Source organism: Nerophis lumbriciformis, linkage group LG09, assembly GCF_033978685.3.
Source record: "Nerophis lumbriciformis linkage group LG09, RoL_Nlum_v2.1, whole genome shotgun sequence".
Taxonomy (NCBI): Eukaryota; Metazoa; Chordata; class Actinopteri; order Syngnathiformes; family Syngnathidae; genus Nerophis; species Nerophis lumbriciformis.
In genome coordinates, this window is record NC_084556.2 from 4,593,629 (window position 1) to 4,620,666 (window position 27,038).

A 27,038-nucleotide genomic window follows, 5' to 3' on the forward strand; every position below is an offset into this window, starting at 1 on the left:
TGGGAAAGGGCATGTTCACCACTGTGTTACATGGCCTTTTTTTTTTAACAACACTCAGTAAACGTTTGGGAACTGAGGAGACACATTTTTGAAGCTTCTCAGGTGGAATTCTTTCCCATTCTTGCTTGATGTACAGCTTAAGTTGTTCAACAGTCCGGGGGTCTCCGTTGTGGTATTTTAGGCTTAATGCGCCACACATTTTCAATGGGAGACAGGTCTGGACTACAGGCAGGCCAGTCTAGTACCCGCACTCTTTTACTATGAAGCCACTTTGATGTAACACGTGGCTTGTCATTGTCTTGCTGAAATAAGCAGGGGCGTCCATGGTAACGTTGCTTGGATGGCAACATATGTTGCTCCAAAACCTTTCAGCATTAATGGCGCCTTCACAGATGTGTAAGTTACCCATGTCTTGGGCACTAATACACCCCCATACCATCTTACATGCTGCCTTTTCAACTTTGCGCCTATAACAATCCGGATGGTTCTTTTCCTCTTTGGTCCGGAGGACACGACGTCCACAGTTTCCAAAAACAATTTGAAATGTGGACTCGTCAGACCAGAGAACACTTTTCCACTTTGTATCAGTCCATCTTAGATGAGCTCAGGCCCAGCAAAGCCGACGGCGTTTCTGGGTGTTGTTGATAAACGTTTTTCGCCTTGCATAGGAGAGTTTTAACTTGCACTTACAGATGTAGCGACCAACTGACAGTGGGTTTCTGAAGTGTTCCTGAGCCCATGTGGTGATATCCTTTACACACTGATGTCGCTTGTTGATGCAGTACAGCCTGAGGGATCGAAGGTCACAGGCTTAGCTGCTTACGTGCAGTGATTTCTCCAGATTCTCTGAACCCTTTGATGATATTACGGACCGTAGATGGTGAAATCCCTAAATTCCTTGCAATAGCTGGTTGAGAAAGGTTTTTCTTAAACTGTTCAACAATTTGCTCACGCATTTGTTGACAAAGTGGTGACCCTCGCCCCATCCTTGTTTGTGAATGACTGAGCATTTCATGGAATCTACTTTTATACCCAATCATGGCACCCACCTGTTCCCAATGTGCCTGTTCACCTGTGGGAAGTTCCAAATAAGTGTTTGATGAGCATTCCTCAACTTTATCAGTATTTATTGCCACCTTTCCTAACTTCTTTGTCACGTGTTGCTGGCATCAAATTCTAAAGTTAAAGATTATTTGCAAAAAAAACGTTTTAATCAGTTTGAACATCAAATATGTTGTCTTTGTAGCATATTCAACTGAATATGGGTTGAAAAGGATTTGCAAATCATTGTATTCCGTTTATATATACATCTAACACAATTTCCCAACTCATATGGATACGGGTTTGTAGGATCGACTCACAAAAAAACATTAGCCAAAGATCCTCTTTACAACAGGAGCCCTCTGCTGGTTTTTATGATCTACTGCAAAAACACTAATCAAATATTTTCTATATGACAGGAGCACTCTACTGTTTCAAGGATCTACTACAAAAACAGTAGTCAAAGATCCTCTATTTGGATGACAGGCACACTCTTCTCTTTTTAAGAATGTACTGAAAAACACTAATCAGAGATCCTATATATGACAGAAGCGCTCTGCTGTTTTTAAGGCTCTACCGACAAAAACACTAGTCAAAGATTATCTATATGACAGAAGCGCTCTGCTGTTTTTAAGGATCTCCTGACAAAAACACTAGTCAAAGATTATCTATATGACAGAAGCGCTCTGCTGTTTTTAAGGATCTCCTGACAAAAACACTAGTCAAAAATGATCTATATGACAGAAGAGCTCTGCTGTTTTTAAGGATCTACTGGCAAAAACACGAGTCAAAGATCCAAGTATAATTATCTTCTGAAAAAACACTAGTCTTAGATCCATATGACTGCATTGCTGTTTTTAGGATCTATTCTAAAAAAAACACTAGTCAAAAATTCTTTATACAACAGGAGCCCTCTGCTGGTTTTTATCATCTACTACGAAAACACTAATCAAATAACTTCTACATGACAGGAGCACTCTATTGTTTCAAGGATCTACTACAAAAACAGTAGTCAAAGATCCTCTATTTGATGACAGGAACGCTCTGCTCCTTTTAAGAATGTACTCCAAAAACACTAATCAAAGATCCTTAGTATGACAGAAGGGCTTTGCTGTTTTTACGGATCTACAAGCAAAAACACTAGTCAAAGATCCAAGTATAATTATCTTCTGCAAAAAAAAGCTAGTCTTAGATGCATAGGACTGCATTGCTGCTTTTAGGATCTACTCGCAAAAAAACACTAGTCAAAGATCCTCTATACAACAGAAACCCTCTGCTGGATTTTATGATCTACTGCAAAAACACCAATCAAATAATTTCTATATGATAGGATCACTTTACTGTTTCAAGGATTTACTACAAAAACAGTAGTCATAGGTCCTCTATTTGGATGACAGGCACGTTGGGTTCTTTTTAAGAATGTACTGCAAAAACACTAATCAAAGATCCTCTATATGACAGAAGCACTCTGCTGTTTTTAAGGATCTACTGGCAAAAACACTAGTCAAAGATCCAAGTATAATTATCTTCTGCAAAAAAAAAGTAGTTTTAGATCCATTGCTGTTTTTAGGATCTACTCGCAAAAAAACACTAGTCAATGATCCTCTATTCAACAGAAACCCTCTGCCGGTTTTTGTGATCTACTGCAAAAACACCAATCAAATAATTTCTATATGACAGGAGCACTCTACTGTTTCAAGGATCTACTACAATAACAGTAGTCAAATATCCTCTATTTGGATGACAGGCACGTTGTGCTCTTTTTAAGAATGTACTGCAAAAACACTAATCAAAGATCCTCTATATGACAGAAGCGCTCTGCTGTTTTTAAGGCTCTACCGACAAAAACACTAGTCAAAGATTATCTATATGACAGAAGAGGTCTGCTGTTTTTAAGGATCTACTGGCAAAAATCAAGAATAATTATCTTCTGCAAAAACACTAGTCTTAAATCCATATGACTGCATTGCTGTTTTTAGGATCTATTCTAAAAAAAAACACTAGTCAAAGATCCTCTACATAACAGGAGCCTTCTGCTGGTTTTTATCATCTACTACAAAAACACTAATCAAATAATTTCTACATGACAGAAGCACTCTATTGTTTGAAGGATCTACTACAAAAACAGTAGTCAAAGATCCTCTATTTGATGACAGAAACGCTCTGCTCTTTTTAAGAATGTACTGCAAAAACACTAATCAGAGATCCTATATATGACAGAAGCGCTCTGCTGTTTTTAAGGCTCTACCGACAAAAACACTAGTCAAAGATTATCTATATGACAGAAGCGCTCTGCTGTTTTTAAGGATCTCCTGACAAAAACACTAGTCAAAGATTATCTATATGACAGAAGCGCTCTGCTGTTTTTAAGGATCTCCTGACAAAAACACGAGTCAAAAATTATCTATATGACAGAAGAGCTCTGCTGTTTTTAAGGATCTACTGGCAAAAACACGAGTCAAAGATCCAAGTATAATTATCTTCTGCAAAAACACTAGTCTTAGATCCATATGACTGCATTGCTGTTTTTAGGATCTATTCTAAAAAAAAAAAACACTAGTCAAAAATTCTTTATACAACAGGAGCCCTCTGCTGGTTTTTATCATCTACTACAAAAACACTAATCAAATAATTTCTACATGACAGGAGCACTCTATTGTTTCAAGGATCTACTACAAAAACAATAGTCAAAGATCCTCTATTTGATGTCGGGAACGCTCCGCTCCTTTTAAGAATGTACTCCAAAAACACTAATCAAAGATCCTTAGTATGACAGAAGGGCTTTGCTGTTTTTACGGATCTACTAGCAAAAACACTAGTCAAAGATTCTCTATATGACAGAAGCACTCTGCTGTTTTTAAGGATCTACTGGCAAAAACACTAGTCAAAGATCCAAGTATAATTATCTTCTGCAAAAAAAAAACTAGTTTTAGATACATTGCTGTTTTTAGGATCTACTCGCAAAAAAACACTAGTCAAAGATCCTCTATACAACAGAAACCCTCTGCTGGTTTTTATGATCTACTGCAAAAACACAATCAAATAATTTCTATATGACAGGAGCACTCTACTGTTTCAAGGATCTACTACAAAAACAGTAGTCAAAGATCCTCTATTTGGATGACAGGCACGTTGTGCTCTTTTTAAGAATGTACTGCAAAAACACTAATCAAAGATCCTCTATATGACAGAAGCGCTCTGCTGTTTTTAAGGATCTACCGGCAAAAACACTAGTCAAATATTATCTATATGACAGAAGCGCTCTGCTTTTTTTAAGGATCTCCTGACAAAAACACGAGTCAAAAATTATCTATATGACAGAAGAGCTCTGCTGTTTTTAAGGATCTACTGGCAAAAACACGAGTCAAAGATCCAAGTATAATTATCTTCTGCAAAAACACTAGTCTTAGATCCATATGACTGCATTGCTGTTTTTAGGATCTATTCTAAAAAAAAAAAACACTAGTCAAAAATTCTTTATACAACAGGAGCCCTCTGCTGGTTTTTATCATCTACTACAAAAACACTAATCAAATAATTTCTACATGACAGGAGCACTCTATTGTTTCAAGGATCTACTACAAAAACAGTAGTCAAAGATCCTCTATTTGATGACGGGAACGCTCCGCTCCTTTTAAGAATGTACTCCAAAAACACTAATCAAAGATCCTTAGTATGACGGAAGGGCTTTGCTGTTTTTACGGATCTACTAGCAAAAACACTAGTCAAAGATCCAAGTATAATTATCTTCTGCAAAAAAAAGCTAGTCTTAGATCCATAGGACTGTATTGCTGTTTTTAGGATCTACTCGCAAAAAAACACTAGTCAAAGATCCTCTATACAACAGAAACCCTCTGCTGGATTTTATGATCTACTGCAAAAACACCAATCAAATAATTTCTATATGATAGGATCACTTTACTGTTTCAAGGATTTACTACAAAAACAGTAGTCATAGGTCCTCTATTTGGATGACAGGCACGTTGGGTTCTTTTTAAGAATGTACTGCAAAAACACTAATCAAAGATCCTCTATATGACAGAAACGCTCTGCTGTTTTTAAGGATCTACCGGAAAAAACACTAGTCAAAGATACTCTATTTGACAGAAACGCTCTGCTTTTTTTAAGGAGCTACTGGAATAAACACTAGTCAAAGATCCATAGGATTGCATTGCTGTTTCTAGGATCTACTCGCAAAAAAACACTAGTTAAAGATCCTCTACATAACAGGAGCCTTCTGCTGGTTTTTATCATCTACTACAAAAACACTAATCAAATAATTTCTACATGACAGGATCAATCTATTGTTTCAAGGATCTACTACAAAAAACAGTAGTCAAAGATCCTCTATTTGGATAACAGGCACGCTCTGCTACTTTTAAGAATGTACTCCAAAAATACTAATCAAAGATCCTTAGTATGACAGAAGGGCTTTGCTGTTTTTGAGGATCTATTGGCAAAAACACTAGTCAAAGATTCTCTATATGACAGAAGCACTCTGCTGTTTTTAAGGATCTACTGGCAAAAACACTAGTCAAAGATCCAAGTATAATTATCTTCTGCAAAAAAAAAACTAGTTTTAGATACATTGCTGTTTTTAGGATCTACTCGCAAAAAAACACTAGTCAAAGATCCTCTATACAACAGAAACCCTCTGCTGGTTTTTATGATCTACTGCAAAAACACCAATCAAATAATTTCTATATGACAGGAGCACTCTACTGTTTCAAGGATCTACTACAAAAACAGTAGTCAAAGATCCTCTATTTGGATGACAGGCACGTTGTGCTCTTTTTAAGAATGTACTGCAAAAACACTAATCAAAGATCCTCTATATGACAGAAGCGCTCTGCTGTTTTTAAGGATCTACCGGCAAAAACACTAGTCAAATATTATCTATATGACAGAAGCGCTCTGCTTTTTTTAAGGATCTCCTGACAAAAACACGAGTCAAAAATTATCTATATGACAGAAGAGCTCTGCTGTTTTTAAGGATCTACTGGCAAAAACACGAGTCAAAGATCCAAGTATACCGGTAATTATCTTCTGCAAAAACACTAGTCTTAGATCCATATGACTGCATTGCTGTTTTTAGGATCTATTCTAAAAAAAAAACACTAGTCAAAAATCCTTTATACAACAGGAGCCCTCTGCTGGTTTTTATCATCTACTACAAAAACACTAATCAAATAATTTCTACATGACAGGAGCACTCTATTGTTTCAAGGATCTACTACAAAAACAGTAGTCAAAGATCCTCTATTTGATGACAGGAACGCTCTGCTCCTTTTAAGAATGTACTCCAAAAACACTAATCAAAGATCCTTAGTATGACAGAAGGGCTTTGCTGTTTTTACGGATCTACTAGCAAAAACACTAGTCAAAGATCCAAGTATAATTATCTTCTGCAAAAAAAAGCTAGTCTTAGATCCATAGGACTGTATTGCTGTTTTTAGGATCTACTCGCAAAAAAACACTAGTCAAAGATCCTCTATACAACAGAAACCCTCTGCTGGATTTTATGATCTACTGCAAAAACACCAATCAAATAATTTCTATATGATAGGATCACTTTACTGTTTCAAGGATTTACTACAAAAACAGTAGTCATAGGTCCTCTATTTGGATGACAGGCACGTTGTGCTCTTTTTAAGAATGTACTGCAAAAACACTAATCAAAGATCCTCTATATGACAGAAACGCTCTGCTGTTTTTAAGGATCTACCGGAAAACACACTAGTCAAAGATACTCTATTTGACAGAAACGCTCTGCTTTTTTTAAGGAGCTACTGGAATAAACACTAGTCAAAGATCCATAGGATTGCATTGCTGTTTCTAGGATCTACTCGCAAAAAAACACTAGTCAAAGATCCTCTACATAACAGGAGCCTTCTGCTGGTTTTTATCATCTACTACAAAAACACTAATCAAATAATTTCTACATGACAGGATCAATCTATTGTTTCAAGGATCTACTACAAAAAACAGTAGTCAAAGATCCTCTATTTGGATGACAGGCACGCTCTGCTACTTTTAAGAATGTACTCCAAAAATACTAATCAAAGATCCTTAGTATGACAGAAGGGCTTTGCTGTTTTTGAGGATCTATTGGCAAAAACACTAGTCAAAGATTCTCTATATGACAGAAGCACTCTGCTGTTTTTAAGGATCTACTGGCAAAAACACTAGTCAAAGATCCAAGTATAATTATCTTCTGCAAAAAAAAAGTAGTTTTAGATCCATTGCTGTTTTTAGGATCTACTCGCAAAAAAACACTAGTCAAAGATCCTCTATTCAACAGAAACCCTCTGCTGGTTTTTGTGATCTACTGCAAAAACACCAATCAAATAATTTCTATATGACAGGATCACTCTACTGTTTCAAGGATCTACTACAATAACAGTAGTCAAATATCCTCTATTTGGATGACAGGCACGTTGTGCTCTTTTTAAGAATGTACTGCAAAAACACTAATCAAAGATCCTCTATATAACAGAAGCGCTCTGCTGTTTTTAAGGCTCTACCGACAAAAACACTAGTCAAAGATTATCTATATGACAGAAGCGCTCTGCTGTTTTTAAGGATCTACCGACAAAAACACTAGTCAAAAATTACCTATATGACAGAAGAGGTCTGCTGTTTTTAAGGATCTACTGGCAAAAACACGAGTCAAAGATCCAAGTATAATTATCTTCTGCAAAAACACTAGTCTTAGATCCATATGACTGCATTGCTGTTTTTAGGATCTATTCTAAAAAAAAAAACACTAGTCAAAAATCCTTTATACAACAGGAGCCCTCTGCTGGTTTTTATCATCTACTACAAAAACACTAATCAAATCATTTCTACATGACAGGAGCACTCTATTGTTTCAAGGATCTACTACAAAAACAGTAGTCAAAGATCCTCTATTTGATGACAGGAACGCTCTGCTCCTTTTAAGAATGTACTCCAAAAACACTAATCAAAGATCCTTAGTATGACAGAAGGGCTTTGCTGTTTTTACGGATCTACTAGCAAAAACACTAGTCAAAGATCCAAGTATAATTATCTTCTGTAAAAAAAAGCTAGTCTTAGATCCATAGGACTGTATTGCTGTTTTTAGGATCTACTCGCAAAAAAACACTAGTCAAAGATCCTCTATACAACAGAAACCCTCTGCTGGATTTTATGATCTACTGCAAAAACACCAATCAAATAATTTCTATATGATAGGATCACTTTACTGTTTCAAGGATTTACTACAAAAACAGTAGTCATAGGTCCTCTATTTGGATGACAGGCACGTTGGGTTCTTTTTAAGAATGTACTGCAAAAACACTAATCAAAGATCCTCTATATGACAGAAACGCTCTGCTGTTTTTAAGGATCTACCGGAAAACACACTAGTCAAAGATACTCTATTTGACAGAAACGCTCTGCTTTTTTTAAGGAGCTACTGGAATAAACACTAGTCAAAGATCCATAGGATTGCATTGCTGTTTCTAGGATCTACTCGCAAAAAAACACTAGTCAAAGATCCTCTACATAACAGGAGCCTTCTGCTGGTTGTTATCATCTACTACAAAAACACTAATCAAATAATTTCTACATGACAGGATCAATCTATTGTTTCAAGGATCTACTGCAAAAAAACAGTAGTCAAAGATCCTCTATTTGGATGACAGGCACGCTCTGCTACTTTTACGAATGTACTCCAAAAACACTAATCAAAGATCCTTAGTATGACAGAAGGGCTTTGCTGTTTTTGAGGATCTACTGGCAAAAACACTAGTCAAAGATTCTCTATATGACAGAAGCACTCTGCTGTTTTTAAGGATCTACTGGCAAAAACACTAGTCAAAGATCCAAGTATAATTATCTTCTGCAAAAAAAAAAAACTAGTTTTAGATCCATTGCTGTTTTTAGGATCTACTCGCAAAAAAACACTAGTCAAAGATCCACTGTACAACAGAAACCCTCTGCTGGTTTTTATGATCTACTGCAAAAACACCAATCAAATAATTTCTATATGACAGGAGCACTCTACTGTTTCAAGGATCTACTACAATAACAGTAGTCAAATATCCTCTATTTGGATGACAGGCACGTTGTGCTCTTTTTAAGAATGTACTGCAAAAACACTAATCAAAGATCCTCTATATGACAGAAGCGCTCTGCTGTTTTTAAGGCTCTACCGACAAAAACACTAGTCAAAGATTATCTATATGACAGAAGCGCTCTGCTGTTTTTAAGGATCTACCGACAAAAACACTAGTCAAAAATTACCTATATGACAGAAGAGGTCTGCTGTTTTTAAGGATCTACTGGCAAAAATCAAGAATAATTATCTTCTGCAAAAACACTAGTCTTAAATCCATATGACTGCATTGCTGTTTTTAGGATCTATTCTAAAAAAAACACTAGTCAAAGATCCTTTATATAACAGGAGCCCTCTGCTGGTTTTTATCATCTACTACAAAAACACTAATCAAATAATTTCTACATGACAGAAGCACTCTATTGTTTGAAGGATCTACTACAAAAACAGTAGTCAAAGATCCTCTATTTGATGACAGAAACGCTCTGCTCTTTTTAAGAATGTACTGCAAAAACACTAATCAAAGATCCTCTATATGACAGAAACGCTCTGCTGTTTTTAAGGATCTACCGGAAAACACACTAGTCAAAGATACTCTATTTGACAGAAACGCTCTGCTTTTTTTAAGGAGCTACTGGAATAAACACTAGTCAAAGATCCATAGGATTGCATTGCTGTTTCTAGGATCTACTCGCAAAAAAACACTAGTCAAAGATCCTCTACATAACAGGAGCCTTCTGCTGGTTTTTATCATCTACTACAAAAACACTAATCAAATAATTTCTACATGACAGGATCAATCTATTGTTTCAAGGATCTACTACAAAAAACAGTAGTCAAAGATCCTCTATTTGGATGACAGGCACGCTCTGCTACTTTTAAGAATGTACTCCAAAAATACTAATCAAAGATCCTTAGTATGACAGAAGGGCTTTGCTGTTTTTGAGGATCTATTGGCAAAAACACTAGTCAAAGATTCTCTATATGACAGAAGCACTCTGCTGTTTTTAAGGATCTACTGGCAAAAACACTAGTCAAAGATCCAAGTATAATTATCTTCTGCAAAAAAACAACTAGTTTTAGATACATTGCTGTTTTTAGGATCTACTCGCAAAAAAACACTAGTCAAAGATCCTCTATACAACAGAAACCCTCTGCTGGTTTTTGTGATCTACTGCAAAAACACCAATCAAATAATTTCTATATGACAGGAGCACTCTACTGTTTCAAGGATCTACTACAAAAACAGTAGTCAAAGATCCTCTATTTGGATGACAGGCACGTTGTGCTCTTTTTAAGAATGTACTGCAAAAACACTAATCAAAGATCCTCTATATGACAGAAGCGCTCTGCTGTTTTTAAAGCTCTACCGACAAAAACACTAGTCAAAGATTATCTATATGACAGAAGCGCTCTGCTTCTTTTAAGGATCTACCGACAAAAACACTAGTCAAAAATTACCTATATGACAGAAGAGGTCTGCTGTTTTTAAGGATCTACTGGCAAAAATCAAGAATAATTATCTTCTGCAAAAACACTAGTCTTAAATCCATATGACTGCATTGCTGTTTTTAGGATCTATTCTAAAAAAAACACTAGTCAAAGATCCTTTATATAACAGGAGCCCTCTGCTGGTTTTTATCATCTACTACAAAAACACTAATCAAATAATTTCTACATGACAGGATCAATCTATTGTTTCAAGGATCTACTACAAAAAACAGTAGTCAAAGATCCTCTATTTGGATGACAGGCACGCTCTGCTACTTTTAAGAATGTACTCCAAAAATACTAATCAAAGATCCTTAGTATGACAGAAGCGCTCTGCTGTTTTTAAGGATCTACTGGCAAAAACACTAGTCAAAGATCCAAGTATAATTATCTTCTGCAAAAAAAAAGTAGTTTTAGATCCATTGCTGTTTTTAGGATCTACTCGCAAAAAAACACTAGTCAATGATCCTCTATTCAACAGAAACCCTCTGCTGGTTTTTGTGATCTACTGCAAAAACACCAATCAAATAATTTCTATATGACAGGAGCACTCTACTGTTTCAAGGATCTACTACAATAACAGTAGTCAAATATCCTCTATTTGGATGACAGGCACGTTGTGCTCTTTTTAAGAATGTACTGCAAAAACACTAATCAAAGATCCTCTATATGACAGAAGCGCTCTGCTGTTTTTAAGGCTCTACCGACAAAAACACTAGTCAAAGATTATCTATATGACAGAAGCGCTCTGCTGTTTTTAAGGATCTACCGACAAAAACACTAGTCAAAAATTACCTATATGACAGAAGAGGTCTGCTGTTTTTAAGGATCTACTGGCAAAAATCAAGAATAATTATCTTCTGCAAAAACACTAGTCTTAAATCCATATGACTGCATTGCTGTTTTTAGGATCTATTCTAAAAGAAACACTAGTCAAAGATCCTTTATATAACAGGAGCCCTCTGCTGGTTTTTATCATCTACTACAAAAACACTAATCAAATAATTTCTACATGACAGAAGCACTCTATTGTTTGAAGGATCTACTACAAAAACAGTAGTCAAAGATCCTCTATTTGATGACAGAAACGCTCTGCTCTTTTTAAGAATGTACTGCAAAAACACTAATCAAAGATCCTCTATATGACAGAAGCGCTCTGCTGTTTTTAAGGATCTACCGGCAAAAACACTAGTCAAAGATTCTCTAAATGACAGAAGCGCTCTGCTTTTTTTAAGGAGCTACTGGAAAAAACACTAGTCAAAGATCCATAGGAGTGCATTGCTGTTTTAAGGATCTACTCGCAAAAAAACACTAGTCAAAGATCCTCTACATAACAGGAGCCTTCTGCTGGTTTTTATCATCTACTACAAAAACACTAATCAAATAATTTCTACATGACAGGATCAATCTATTGTTTCAAGGATCTACTGCAAAAAACAGTAGTCAAAGATCCTCTATTTGGATGACAGGCACGCTCTGCTACTTTTAAGAATGTACTCCAAAAACACTAATCAAAGATCCTTAGTATGACAGAAGGGCTTTGCTGTTTTTGAGGATCTACTGGCAAAAACACTAGTCAAAGATTATCTATATGACAGAAGCACTCTGCTGTTTTTAAGGATCTACTGGCAAAAACACTAATCAAAGATCCAAGTATAATTATCTTCTGCAAAAAAAAAAACTAGTTTTAGATCCATTGCTGTTTTTAGGATCTACTCGCAAAAAAACACTAGTCAAAGATCCTCTATTCAACAGAAACCCTCTGCTGGTTTTTGTGATCTACTGCAAAAACACAAATCAAATAATTTCTATATGACAGGAGCACTCTACTGTTTCAAGGATCTACTACAAAAACAGTAGTCAAAGATCCTCTATTTGGATGACAGGCACGTTGTGCTCTTTTTAAGAATGTACTGCAAAAACACTAATCAAAGATCCTCTATATGACAGAAGCGCTCTGCTGTTTTTAAGGATCTACCGGCAAAAATACTAGTCAAAGATTCTCTATATGACAGAAGCGCTCTGCTTTTTTTAAGGAGCTACTGGAAAAAACACTAGTCAAAGATCCATAGGAGTGCATTGCTGTTTTAAGGATCTACTGGCAAAAACACTAATAAAAGACCCTCTATATCAATGGTCCCCAACCACCGGGCCGTGGCCCGGTACCGGTTTGTGGATCGATTACCGCACAAGAAATTAAAAGAAATCAATTTTTTTTTTTTTTTTTATTAAATCAACATAAAAAACACAAGATACACTTACAATTAGTGCACCAACCCAAAAACACTAATCAAAGATCCTCTATATGACAGAAGCGCTCTGCTGTTTTTAAGGAAAAACCTTATGACCAGTAAGTCCCTACTACTTCCGGTCAGCTTTTATTTTGGTAGGGATCCGGCGGCTGCCTGCGAGCAGTCTGTCGAGCTTCGCACAGCCGCACGCGCCAGTGCAGGCTGAGCTCACTCGCATTCCAACGTGAGCGAGATGTGAAGCTCGGCGAGGACTTTTCCCTTCAACGCTCTCCTAAAGTGTCTCCTGGGGCTTTTTTTTTTTTTGGACGACCAAACAATGTCCAACTTGAAGGAGTCCAGCGCCTGCCCGGACGGCTACCGGGCTCTGAGCACCGGCGAGCTGCGGGAGCTTTTACAAAACGACGACAAAATGGAGCAAATCATTCGCCTCGACGAGAAGGTGCGTATCGAATTCTTATTTTGCCTTTTTAAAGGTTTGTTTTCCTTTTCAATGGCTCTTTAATTTGTGTCTTTTGTCATCATACAAGGCGTGCGAATGTGTTTAAATCCGCTTACATGCTTCGGCGATTGTCTGCGTGGCGAGTGGTGGGATTTATAATACATTAAAGCCCAATTAACGATTTAATTAGTAGCGCCTTTAAGCGATTATAAATATACTTGTTTATTAATAATCATTTTTATTTAAAGGTAGCATAATCACTGGGAGCCCCAATGTTGTCGTGTTGCCCCCCCCCCGCAACCAGTTTCTGTATAGAGAACCCCGCTTGAAACCTCCCCCATTTTGCGGTTGTCTTTATTTATCTATTTTTCCTCTTCAGCAATCACACTAAGCTTCTTCAGACATAATTGTTGTCTTATATTCTACAATTCGGCGTTAATTGATATAAATGCGGACCCACCTTTTTTGGCAAAAATGGCAACTTTACCGCAAGTCGCCCTTTGGAAATAAAACGCATGAATGTCGCTCGAACCTGTTTAATTCGAAGTAAAAGTGCACTTCCTCCACCATGTGTCACGTTTTTTGCGCGTATGCCAAGTTGAAGAGTAATATTAGAAGTGTTTGAGGGGGGGAAAGGTTTATTTTGAATGGTGGCGGCTGAGCAGCGTGGAGGTTTGGTGTAATTTACAACCGGGGGGTTTGTCAATGGAGTTCCGCACGCATTGCGGTACACGCCGCTGGGGAGAGCACGCTGGGTGTTTGAGGCGTCGAGGTAACCTTTTGTCCTGCTCACTAATGCATATCACAGACCCACTGTGAGGATTAAGTTGATTAGTTCTAATGATTTACTGTTGCAGCCTGCTTACATGCACTACTCCCTTGTTCCGGGGGTCACGTTTCCAGTCAAATTATGTTGCATTGAATACCAATGCAGGGCTTTCTCATACTCTCTAATGTTAAAACAGAATATATATGTTTCCACTGGTCAAAGATCCCCCTATATGACAGGGGCGCTTTATTTTTGAGGACTAAACATATTCTAAAAGACTGCTGCTGTTTTAAGCACCTGCTGCAAAATTGCCAGGTCCTCTATATCAGTGTTTTTCAACCACTGTGCCGCGGCACACTACCAATCAATCAATCAATCAATCAATGTTTATTTATATAGCCCTAAATCACAAGTGTCTCAAAGGGCTGCACAAGCCACAACGACATCCTCGGTATAGCCCACATAAGGGCAAGGAAAAACTCACCCCAGTGGGACGTCGATGTGAATGACTATGAGAAACCTTGGAGAGGACCGCATATGTGGGTAACCCCCCCCTTCTAGGGAGACCGAATGCAATGGATGTCGAGTGGGTCTAACATAATATTGTGAGAGTCCAGTCCATAGTGGATCCAGCATAACAGTAAGAGTCCAGTCCACAGTGGGGTCAGCAGGAAACCATCCCGAGCGGGGACGGGTCAGCAGCGCAGAGATGTTCCCAACCGATATACAGGCGAGCGGTCCACCCCGGGTCCCGACCCCGCACAGCCAGCACCCCATCCATGGCCACCGGATCTGTGTGTCTCCCCTTCCACAAGAGATAGGGGGGAGCAGAGGAGAAAAGAAAAGAAACGGCAGATCAACTGGTCTAAAAAAAAGGGGGGCTATTCAAAGGCTAGAGTATACAAATGAGTTTTGAGATGGGACTTAAATGTTTCTACTGAGGTAGCATCTCTAACTGTTGCCGGGAGGGCATTCCATAGTGCTGGAGCCCGAATAGAAAACGCTCTACAGCCCGCAGACTTTTTTTGGGCTCTGGGAATCACTAATAAGCCGGAGTTCTTTGAACGCAGATTTCTTGCCGGGACATATGGTACAATGCAATCGGCAAGATAGGACGGAGCTAGACCGTGTAGTATTTTATACGTAAGTAGTAAAACCTTAAAGTCGCATCTTAAGTGCACAGGAAGCCAGTGCAGGTGAGCCAGTATAGGCGTAATATGATCAAACTTTCTTGTTCTTGTCAAAAGTCTAGCAGCCGCATTTTGTACCAACTGTAATCTTTTAATGCTAGACATAGGGAGACCCGAAAATAATACGTTACAGTAATCGAGACGAGACGTAACGAACGCATGAATAATGATCTCAGCGTCGCTAGTGGACAAAATGGAACGAATTTTAGCGATATTACGGAGATGAAAGAAGGCCGTTTTAGTAACACTCTTAATGTGTGACTCAAAGGAGAGAGTTGGGTCGAAGATAATACCCAGATTCTTTACTGAGTCGCTTTGTGTAATTGTTTGGTTGTCAAATGTTAAGGTGGTATTACTAGTGTGCCGTGAGATACAGTCTGGTGTGCCGTGGGAGATTGCCATTTCACCTATTTGGTTTAAAAATATTTTATGCAAAGCAATAATTCTAGTCAACAAATTATGTGTTGTTGTTGAGTGCCGGTGCTGTCTAGAGCTCGGCAGAGTAACCGTGTAATACTCTTCCATATCAGTAGGTGGCAGTCGGTAGCTAATTGCTTTGTAGATGTCGGAAACAGCGGGAGGCAGGATGCAGGTAAAAAGGTATCTAATGTTTAAAGGGGAACATTATCACAATTTCAGAAGGGTTAAAACCATTAAAAATCAGTTCCCAGTGGCTTATTTTATTTTTCGAAGTTTTTTTCAAAATTTTACCCATCACGCAATATCCCTAAAAAAAAGCTTCAAAGTGCCTGATTTTAACCATCGTTATATACACCCGTCCATTTTCCTGTGACGTCACACAGTGATGCCAACACAAACAAACATGGCGGAAAGAACAGCAATGTATAACGACATTAGCTCAGATTCAGACTCGGATTTCAGCGGCTTAAACGATTCAACGGATTACGCATGTATTGAAACGGATGGTTGTAGTGTGGAGGCAGGTAGCGAAAACGAAATTGAAGAAGAAACTGAAGCTATTGAGCCATATCGGTTTGAACCGTATGCAAGCGAAACCGACGAAAACGACACGACAGCCAGCGACACGGGAGAAAGCGAAGACGAATTCGGCGATCGCCTTCTAACCAACGATTGGTATGTGTTTGTTTGGCATTAAAGGAAACTAACAACTATGAACTAGGTTTACAGCATATGAAATACATTTGGCAACAACATGCACTTTGAGAGTGCAGACAGCCCAGTTTTCATCAATTAATATATTCTGTAGACATACCCTCATCCGCTCTCTTTTCCTGAAAGCTGATCTGTCCAGTCCAGTTGGAAATGCATCTGCTTTGAGTGTCGCAGGATATCCACACATTCTTGCCATCTCTGTCGTAGCATAGCTTTTGTCGGTAAAGTGTGCGGAACAAACGTCTAATTTCTTGCCACTTTCGCATCTTTGGGCCACTGGTGCAACTTGAATCCGTCCCTGTTCGTGTTGTTACACCCTCCGACAACACACCGACGAGGCATGATGTCTCCAAGGTACGGAAAACAGTCGAAAAACGGAAAATAACAGAGCTGATTTGACTCGGTGTTTGTAATGTGTTTGAGAAAATGGCGCATTGCTTCCCGATGTGACGTCACGTTGTGAATAATAGAAAGGCGTTTAATTCGCCAAAATTCACCCATTTAGAGTTCGGAAATCGGTTAAAAAAATATATGGTCTTTTTTTCTGCAACATCAAGGTATATATTGACGCTTACATAGGTCTGGTGATAATGTTCCCCTTTAAACCAAAAATAAACAAAAGGTGAGTGACCCTAAGAAAAGGCATTGAAGCTTAGGGAAGGCTATGCAGAACAAAACTAAAACTGAACTGGCTACAAAGTGAACAAAAACAGAATGCTGGACGACAGCAAAGACTTACTGTGGAGCAGAGACGGCATCCACAATGTACATCCGAACATGACATAACAATCAACAATGTCCCCACGAAGAAGGATAAAGACAACTAAAATATTCTTGATTGCTAAAACTAAGTAGATGCGGGGAGTAGCGTTCAAGGAAGACATGAAACTGCTACAGGAAAATACCAAAAAAAGAGAAAAAGACATCAAAATAGGAGCGCAAGACAAGAACTAAAACACTACACACAGGAAAACACCAACAAACTCCAAATAAGTCACGGCGTGATGTGACAGGTCGTGACAGTACACCTACTTTGAGACAAGAGCGCTAGTGATGCATGGTTAGTTATGGTTTAAAGTCATATCCAACAATTGCGACAACGACTTTTTACTGTCAACTGAGTTTCGTTTTTTAATGATTTCTGCTGGTGGTGTGCCTCCGGATTTTTTCAATGCAAAAAATGTGCCTTGGCTCAAAAAAGGTTGAAAAACACTGCTCTATATCACTGTTTTTCAACCACTAGTGTGCCGTGAGATACAGTCTGGTGTGCCGTGGGAGATGATCTAATTTCACCTATTTGGGTTAAAAATATTTTTTGCAAACCAGTAATAATAGTCTGCAAATAATGTGCCGTTGTTGAGTGTCGGTGCTGTCTAGATCTCTGCAGAGTAACTGTGTGTGAGACGACGATGGTTTGTCGTGATCATAATATGTCGTGATCATAATATGCAGGCGACAGTGGGAGGCAGTGTGCAGGTAAAAAGGTATCTAATGCTTAAACCAAAAATAAACAAAAAGGGAGTGCCCCTAAGAAAAGGCATTAAAGCTTAGGGAAGGCTATGCAGAACGAAACTAAAACTGAAATGGCTACAAAGTAGGGCTGCAACAACTAATCGATTAAAATCGATTATAAAAATAGTTGGCGATTAATTTAGTCATCGATTCGTTGGATCTATGCTATGCGCATGCGCAGAGACTACTTTTTATTTTATTGTATTTCTTTTCTTTTTTTTTAATAAACCTTTATTTATAAACTGCAACATTTACAAACAGCTGAGAAACAATAATCAAAATAAGTATGGTCCCAGTATGCTGTTTTCCCCCCCAATAAAATACTGGAAAGGATACAAATGTAGTTTGTCTCTTTTATCCGATTATTAATCGATTAATCGAAGTAATAATCGACAGATTAATCGATTATCAAATTAGTTGTTAGTTGCAGCCCTACTACAAAGTAAGCTAAAACAGAATGCTGGACGACAGCAAAGACTTACTGTGGAGCAGAGACGACGTCCACAAAGTACATCCGAAAATGACATTACAATCGACAATGTCCTCACAAAGAAGGATAAAAACAACTGAAATATTCTTGATTGCTAAAACAAAGTAGATGCGGGGAATATCGCTCAAAGGAAGACATGAAACTGCTACAGGAAAATACCCAAAAAAGAGAAAAAACCACCAAAATAGGAGCGCAAGACAAGAAGTAAAACACTACACACAGGAAAACAGCAAACAAGTCCAAAAAGTCAGGGTGTGATGTGACAGGTGGTGACAATACACCTACATTGAGACAAGAGCTATATTGATGCATCTCCCACCTCCAAAGACATGCACCTGGGGATAAGTTGATTGGCAACACTAAATTGGCCCTAGTGTGTGGATGTGAGTGTGAATGTTGTCTGTCTATCTGTGTTGGCCCTGCGATGAGGTGGCGACTTGTCCAGGGTGTACCACGCCTTCCGCCCGATTGTAGCTGAGATAGGCTCCAGCGCCCCCCGCGACCCCAAAGGGAATAAGCGGTAGAAAATGGATGGATGGTTATGCTTTAAAGTCATATTCAACAATTGCGACGACGACTTTTTACTGTCTACTGAGTTTCATTTTTTAATGATTTCTGCTGGTGGTGTGCCTCCACATTTTTTCAAAGCAAAACATGTGCCTTGGCTCAAAAAAGGTTGAGAAACACTGCTCTATATGATGAGAGCGCTCTGTTGTTTCTGAGGACTTGCCATCAAAAATGCTGGCCAAAGGTCCTCTATATGACAGGAACCCTTTGCTGTTTTGAGGGCTTAACTGAATAAATGCTTGTCAAAGATCCTCGCTATGCCAGGACAGGGCTGCTCTGCTGTTTTTTAAAGACCTGCTTCATTATCACAAGTCAACAATTTTATATTGAATTGGAGCGCTTTGCTGTTTTTAAGGACTCACTGACAAAAACACTAATCAAATGTCCTCTATATCAGTGGTCCCCAACCTTTTTGGTCATAAAAAAATACAATCATGCGTGCTTACGGACTGTATCCCTGCAGACTGTATTGATATATAATGTAGGAACCAGAAATATTAATAACAGAAAGAAACAACCCTTTTGTGCGAATGAGTGTGAATGGGTGTAAATGGGGGAGGGAGGTTTTTTGGAATGGTGCACTAATTGTAAGTGTATCTTGTGTTTTTTATGTTGATTTAATTAAAAAAAATTTTTTAAATTTTTTTAAATTTCTTGTGCGGCCCGGTACCAATCGATCCACGGACCGGTACCGGGCCGCGGCCCGGTGGTTGGGGACCACTGCTCTATATGACAGGAACCCTTTACTGTTTTGAGGGCTTAACTGAATAAATGCATATCAAAGATCCTCTATATCAGGGTTCCCCAACCTTTTTTCCATCAGGGACAGGTTTAATGTATGCATTATTTTCACGGACTGGCTATCTAAGTGTGGCAGATAAAAACAGCCGAAAAATGAGCCTTTGGTTACAATCTGGCACATTAACATTTTATATGCCCATTAATGTGCATTGTCCCATGTACTATAACAAATTAGTTGTAGCATACATCTATTAACAAACTTATTGGGGTGTTTAGTGGGACAGGCGAAAGTTAAGTCGGAGAAAATGCGGTAGTTTCTAAATTAATAATGTTTCTGTGCGGTCCGTTAGCAAATGCGTCACGGACCGGTACCGGTCCCTGGACCGGTGGTAGGGGACCACTACTCTGTATGACAGGACAGGGATGTGCTGCTGTTTTTAAGGACCTGCTTCAAAATCATAAGTCAACTACTTTATATTGAATTTGAGCGCTTTGCTATTTTTAAAGATCTACGGCCAAAAACACAAGTCAAAGATCCTCTTAATGACAGTAGTGCTTTGCTGTTTTTCAGGGATTACTGGGGGAAAAATGCTAGTCAAAGATCCTATATATGTCAAGAGAGCCTTGCTGTTTTTCAGGGATTACTGGGGAAAAAATGCTAGTCAAAGATCCTATATATGTCAAGAGAGCCTTGCTGTTTTTGAGGACTTTAAAAAATGCTAGTCAACGATCATTTGTATGACAGGACAGGGCCGCTCTGCTGTTTTTAAAGACCTACTGCAAAATCCTGAGTTGAACATCTTATATTGAATTAGAGCACTTTGCTGCTTTTGAGGACTTACTGAAAAAATGCTCGTCAAATATCCTCCATATGACATGAGCGCTTTTGTTTTAGACGACTTACTGAAAAAATGCGAGTCTAAGATCCTCCATATACAGGACTGTTCTTCAATTTTTAAGAACCTGCAACCAAATCCTAAGTCAACTATTTTCTACTAGATGGGAACCCTGCTGTCTGTCAGGATCTACTGCCAAAAACACAAGTCAAAGATCCTTTATATGACAGGACACGACTGATGTGCTGTTTTAAAGACCTGCTACCAAATCTTGAGTCAAAGATTTTCTATTAGACAGGAGTGCTCTGCTGTTTTTAAGCATCTGCTGCAAAACCCTGAGTCTAAGATCCTCTATATCACAGGAGCGCTCTGTTGTTTTTGAGGACCTACTGCATAAACGCTAGAGAGCACTCTGCTGTTGGTAAGAATCACATAAGTTCTAGTCGAGGACTCACGGTACATTCTGGTCCCTCCGGCCAACAGTTGAATAATGCTTGTCTAGAAAAGCGCATTTATTTATTTATTATTATTATTATTGTTGTTTTTGTTGTTATTAGTATTACATAGATACACATGTATAAGTAGAGTCATGGCAAGCCAAGTTGGTACTGTGCAGTGGAAAAGGGACATTCTATAAGCATGCAACACAGATGTAACCACGTGTTAGGAATGGTGGGCTTGTGGTTTTGGCTGACAGACCGCACACACACACACACACACACACACAGTACACTCACACAAAATAATTTACATGTACATTTTTCCGGGGCATGTCCAGCTGGTGCTGGGGAACTCTGACAAGTCAGCAGGATCATCCTCCGGTGACTAAATTTACTTTACAGCCGTCACACAATTCGTTTTTTTTGTTTTTTTTCATGAACCTCAACGTCTGTGGTCAACATTTATTGGAATCCTTCTCCTCCCAGCCGAGCGTCAAATGTCACACCCTTTTGTGAGGAAACGCCGCACAGGCTTTCCAAGAGTAAACGTACCATGGTGACCTCTTAAAACAGTGTGTCTTTAAATAAACACAGCCTCTGTATCGGGCAGAGATCTCCAACTGGTGGCCGTGGGCCAAACCTGGTGCAGGGATGACGTCAGAACGCATCGAGAGTTCAGTTCAAACATGGTTTTGACCCACATTTTTGTAGCAGTTCTCAGGGCATTGAATCCATCGCAACTGGACTGTGAAGGTTGTCTTAGAAGTCCTTTGGCCTCATCAGTTCATGTTGAGACTCGCTCTGTCCTATCTAGTCTTTTAGAACAACCTGAACATTCAATGCCCTGAGAATACAATGTCCTGGATGAATGAGTCATCACAGGCACTTTTGTAGCAGAATCCGAAAAGCAGCACAGCTTTCTGAAAATCTATAAATGGTTTATACTTATAAATTTAGTTTTTTTTTGCAGTAGGTCTCTAAGAACAAAGAGCACAGTTGTCAAACTCAATGCTCGGGGGCAAAATTTGGCCCACCACGTCATTTTAATGTGCCCCGCCACACCATTATAATGTGGTCCGTCACATCATTTTATTGTGACCCGACATATAATTTTATATGTTCTGCCATATCATTTTATGTGGTCTGCCATATCGTTTTATGTGGTCTGCCATGCATTTTGTTGTGAACCGCCGCATCATTTTATTGTAGACCGCCGCATCATTGTAATGTAGACAGCCACATCATTTTAATTGGTCCCCTATATCATTTTGTTGTTGACCACCGCATAATTTTAATGTAGACCGCCACATCATTCTCTTGACATCCAAATCACTGCCGTTGTGTCCTTGGACAGGACACTTCACCCTTGCCCCCGGTGCCGCTCACACTGGTGAATGAATGATAGGTGTTGGTCAGAGGGGCCGTAGGCGCAAACTGGCAGCCTCGCTTCCGTCAGTCTACCCCAGGGCAGCTGTGGCTACAAATGTAGCTTACCACCACCAGGTGTGAATGAATGATGGGTTCCCACTTCTTTGTGAGCGCTTTGAGTATCTAATAATAGAAAAGCGCGATATAAAATCTAATCCATTATTATTTTATTATTAATGTGACCCACCACATCATTTTATTGTGGCTTACCACATCATTTTATATTGGCCCGCCTCATCATTTTAATTGCTTTGCCATATCATTTGTTGTGGCACGTTGCATAATTTTATTGTAAACCGCCACATAATTTTAAAGTTGCCAGCTACATCTTTTTAATGTGGCCATCTACATATTTTTAAGTGGCCCACTACATCAATTTATATGGCCTGCGAAAGGCTGTAAATAAATAGCACCTAAATGTACTTTATTTGTTCTGTCAATTTTGACAGAGAAATGTTGCCCATGCAATTGCATATGCTCTCGTCTCCCTATTTAATATTTTAAATAAATAAATAATAAATGATAAATGGGTTATACTTATATAGCACTTTTCTACCTTCAAGGTACTCAAAGCGCTTTCACAGTATTTCCACATTCACCCATTCACACACACATTCACACACTGATGGCGGGAGCTGCCATGCAAGGCGCTAACCAGCAGCCATCAGGAGCAAGGGGTGAAGTGTCTTGCCCAAGGACACAACGGACGTGACTAGGATGGTAGAAGGTGGGGATTGAACCCCTGTAACCAGCAACCCTCCGATTGCTGGCACGGCCACTCTACCAACTTCGCCACGCCGTCCCCTATTATCCTATGTACCAAGCATTTTTTTTTGGTTATCAAAAATAAACATTTAAATATGTGCTTGTCATTTTGACTTACGATTTCAAGCAAGTTCTCATCAATCTATAAAAAGTATAATAAACATAAACTGTTGTCCTTTCCAAATTGTGTAACAAGGCTATCATACGTTGATATTCATATATATTCACTGTTACATGTGGTTCTCTGAGGGCAGCCGTAAGTGCGACTTGGCCCTTAATTAGTTTCACACCTCTGGCAGAGGATTTTTGGCAGTAGGTTCTTAATGCAATTAGAACCAGACCGCGATGTCTGTTCAAAATTTGGAAACAACCTACATTTTTGTAGCAGATTCCTACAAAAATAATGTTATCATAATGAAGACCATTGACTAGCTTTTTTGCAGTCCTTTTAAAAACAAATGGTTTTGTTTATATAAATTATTCTGTCTAGCTTTTGTGCTAATTCCAAACTTTTTCCAGCCTGGTCCACATTCCTAAAAATTGAAGGACGCATGGACCACTTTGATACATTTTGCACATTTATAATTCTACAAGTAATTTAGGTCTATATATGCTAAACTATCTGAACAAAACATCTGCATCTAAGCATTACTATCGATAACAAAGCAAATTCGTATATTATCTGATCTAACCCCCTTGAGTTATTTAATTTATTGTCATTGTTCTTTACTAATATTATTATTATCCGCCAACTAAAACCCTTATAAGGGTGTTCTCAAAATCAAAAACCTACCAGTGCCCGTTACATTTTTCTTCCTTTTTGTGTGTAATGTTCTAATCAGTAACATATTTATTTAGTCTTTAGAACAGGCATGGGCAAATTACGGCCCGCGGGCCTCATGCGGCCTGTTAAACTTTTCATCTCGGCATGCCGGACGTCTCCAATTAAATTTTTTAAACCTTCACCATCGAATTTGGAGCCACCAATACAATGTGCAGTGCATTTTTCAAATTACGGTAAGTCTTGTACTACAGAGGGTATTCCAATGGCTGGAATCTGCGCTTTTGAGTAATTTACCGGTTATTACGGAAGTCTACGTCACATCATTCTCCAAGCAGACGAGGCAAGAAGCAAAGTGGGCAGGGTTTGTTTACAACAGCCAACCTGGGACGTGAGTGTCAGGGAGGGACACCGAAGCTTATTTCTACAACAAGGTTCTGTTCTGTGGAAAAGTTATATTACATGGGTTATTATTATATGGATCTGTGGGTGTTTTTTTGTCCTTTGTTTTCATGTTTTTTCGTGTTTGTTGCATTTTGCTTTATTGTAAAAGATTGATCTCGAGGCGATCGTCTAGGAGGTAAAGAGGAGAGACGTTCATATTTTCTTAATATTCAGTGTTTTATCATTCATAGTTAATATTACAAATCCCACATTATTTTCATGTGCATTCTTTTATTCAGCGAAAAAGGCTGTAAAATTCCATTCAGTTTTGGAGGTGGTCTGTCAGAATATTTTTAGCCATTTAAAAGTCATATTGTGAGTGTTTGTATTGTGTTTAGCGTTTACCATTTTCTACGGCATTTTAGGAATTTCATTCACTCAAGCTGTACAACATACACATGTTTGAAGTGTTCCTTAAAAAAGCAACAAAGCACACATTCAGCAAAATGTGTGACAATTTTTACAGCTAAAACATTGTGTCAAAAAATATTAGACACAGACAAACTCTGTCATGTAAAAAAAAAATCAGAAATAAACGAATAAGACCGATAAATATTGTCACACAATTATCAGTCAGTCGCTCCTCTGTTACACAGCAAAACCCTGCTGTTGTCATAGTGTGTGTGTGTGTGTGTGTGTGTGTGTGTGTGTGTGTGTGTGTGTGTGTGTGTGTGTGTGTGTGTGTGTGTGTGTGTGTGTGTGTGTGTGTGTGTGTGTGTGTGTGTGTGTGTGTGTGTGTGTGGAGCATCACAACACACAAACCGACCCCCAGACACATTTTTACTGACCAATGTGGCCCCCAAGTCAAATATATGCCCAAGCCTGCTTTAGAATGTATCGGAGGGCCAATACAAAACAAGCTGCGAGCCGCACTTTGGACACCCCTGACTTGACCCCTGTAGTAAAGTTGTGAAGTAAATAATACAAAATAAAATGGGAATAATAATACACTTTTCCCTTCTCTATTATTATAGAGAAGGGAAAAGCCTGACTTGCGGTCCTTAGCTTTCTAAAGATGTGACTCAGAACAATTTAGTTAACAGCCCTGAGCTGTTCTTAAAACTGCTGGTATGGAATCGAACTTATACACAGTATCCAATGCGGTCTACTGTACATTTGACACTTTTCCTGCTCATTTGCTATCACTAAAAGTCACAAAAAAAACCCTAAAGGCTTCTTCACTAAGCGTACCGTGCATCTGTCTTGCATTTCACCGGTCATCAAAAGGGTGTGTATGAAGTAAGGCTGAAACGACGCGTCGACGTAGTCGACGTCATCGGTTACGTAAATACGTCGACGTCGTTTTTATGCATCGCATATTTACGTCACACTGCCGTCATGGCGGAGCGCAAAGCAGACGATGTGAGCGGTGCGAGCGAGGGGAAAAAAAGCACGCCAAAAGTCGTCAAAAGTGTGGGAGTATTTCAATAAACGGCCTTATAATGTTGTAGCGGCGAACAGCTGTCTCGTCAGCTGACGCGCGAGCTCGCAACCGTGGCTGTTTAGCAACCAGCCAAACCCCACTTAATAAAATTATATTTTATCTTAGAGCACATCCGCATCCCTATTCACCTAGGCAACCCCAGGAAATGTATATAATTCGGCATTATTTCGGCCAGTCGGCTTATATGATCAGAGCCGATCAGTTTACGTTCACGCGCAGGTATAACGCGGGGCGCTCCCGTCTCATCTGTTGGGGCACGAGCCCAGTAATTAGACCGCTGTGTCAAATCAAGGAGTACAAAAGACGCCAGCGCAGAGTGGAAAAAGGTTTAGTTCATTACAGATAACCAAGAGTTGTGCCAAAAGTATGTAAGATTTAATATTTCTCTTCGTGGGTGTGGCGCACTTGTTGCGCTGGTGAGATGGGGGGGGGGGGGGGGGGGAGTTGTGTGCATGTAGCGTGCTTAGTCTGGAGGCTAAATACACACAGTGTGTTATGTAACTGTTGTTTAGTGTTGATATTCTTTGCTTAGTTTGATAAATGTTGTAGCAGTTTGCTTCATCAGGAGGGTGAAGTCACTCAACTTCAAGTGTTGGATTTAACTGTGTTGGATCATTGGCTGCTGGTGAGGCAATAGAAAAAGGGGCATTTTTCTACCAGTAGACAGCGTTTAAGATTGAGTGTTTCACTGCTAAATTAATAATATATTTATATTGAATATGGATTTTAAATATGTATCTAAATAGGTGGTTAATTGGTTAGGTATTTATGTATTTGCATATTGGGTTTTCTGCTGCATTTATCTATTGTGTTTCTGGGTTTAAATGTATTTTATATGTATCTTGGTGCATTTATGTTGAGACAATTTATTTAAAATCTGTTTTAACTTAAAGGGAAAAGATGTGTCCATTTTCTTGCACTTGTTTAATGGTTAAGAGTTTGATAGCCTAATTAATAATTGTAAATTATGGTATTGATAATTGATTGATTTTTTGCAGCATGTTTATCTTGTGGTGTTTTGTCCTTAAAGGTTTTTCACCTACTAAAGAAGCTAAAGGCTACTAAAGACAGCTAATGACAGCTAAAGAAACTAAAGTCTACTAACACTGCTAAAGACTGCTAAAAAGACTAAAGAAGAAAAAAGAAGCTGTTTCTTCGTTGGAAAAACTTGCAAACTAAAGGAAAATAAAAGGA

The 27,038-nt window shown here is 38.8% G+C and overlaps 1 protein-coding gene across 1 annotated transcript in view; it reads left to right on the forward strand.

Moving 5' to 3' along the window:
- Positions 1–13,078: 13,078 nt before the first annotated feature.
- vps37d (VPS37D subunit of ESCRT-I) overlaps positions 13,079–27,038 on the forward strand; it is a 64,059-nt gene continuing 50,099 nt past the window's right edge. Inside the window, exon 1 of the mRNA XM_061962764.2 lies at positions 13,079–13,303. Coding sequence (XP_061818748.2) covers positions 13,181–13,303 — 123 coding nt within the window. The 5' untranslated portion in view covers positions 13,079–13,180. The remainder of the gene's footprint in view (positions 13,304–27,038) is intronic.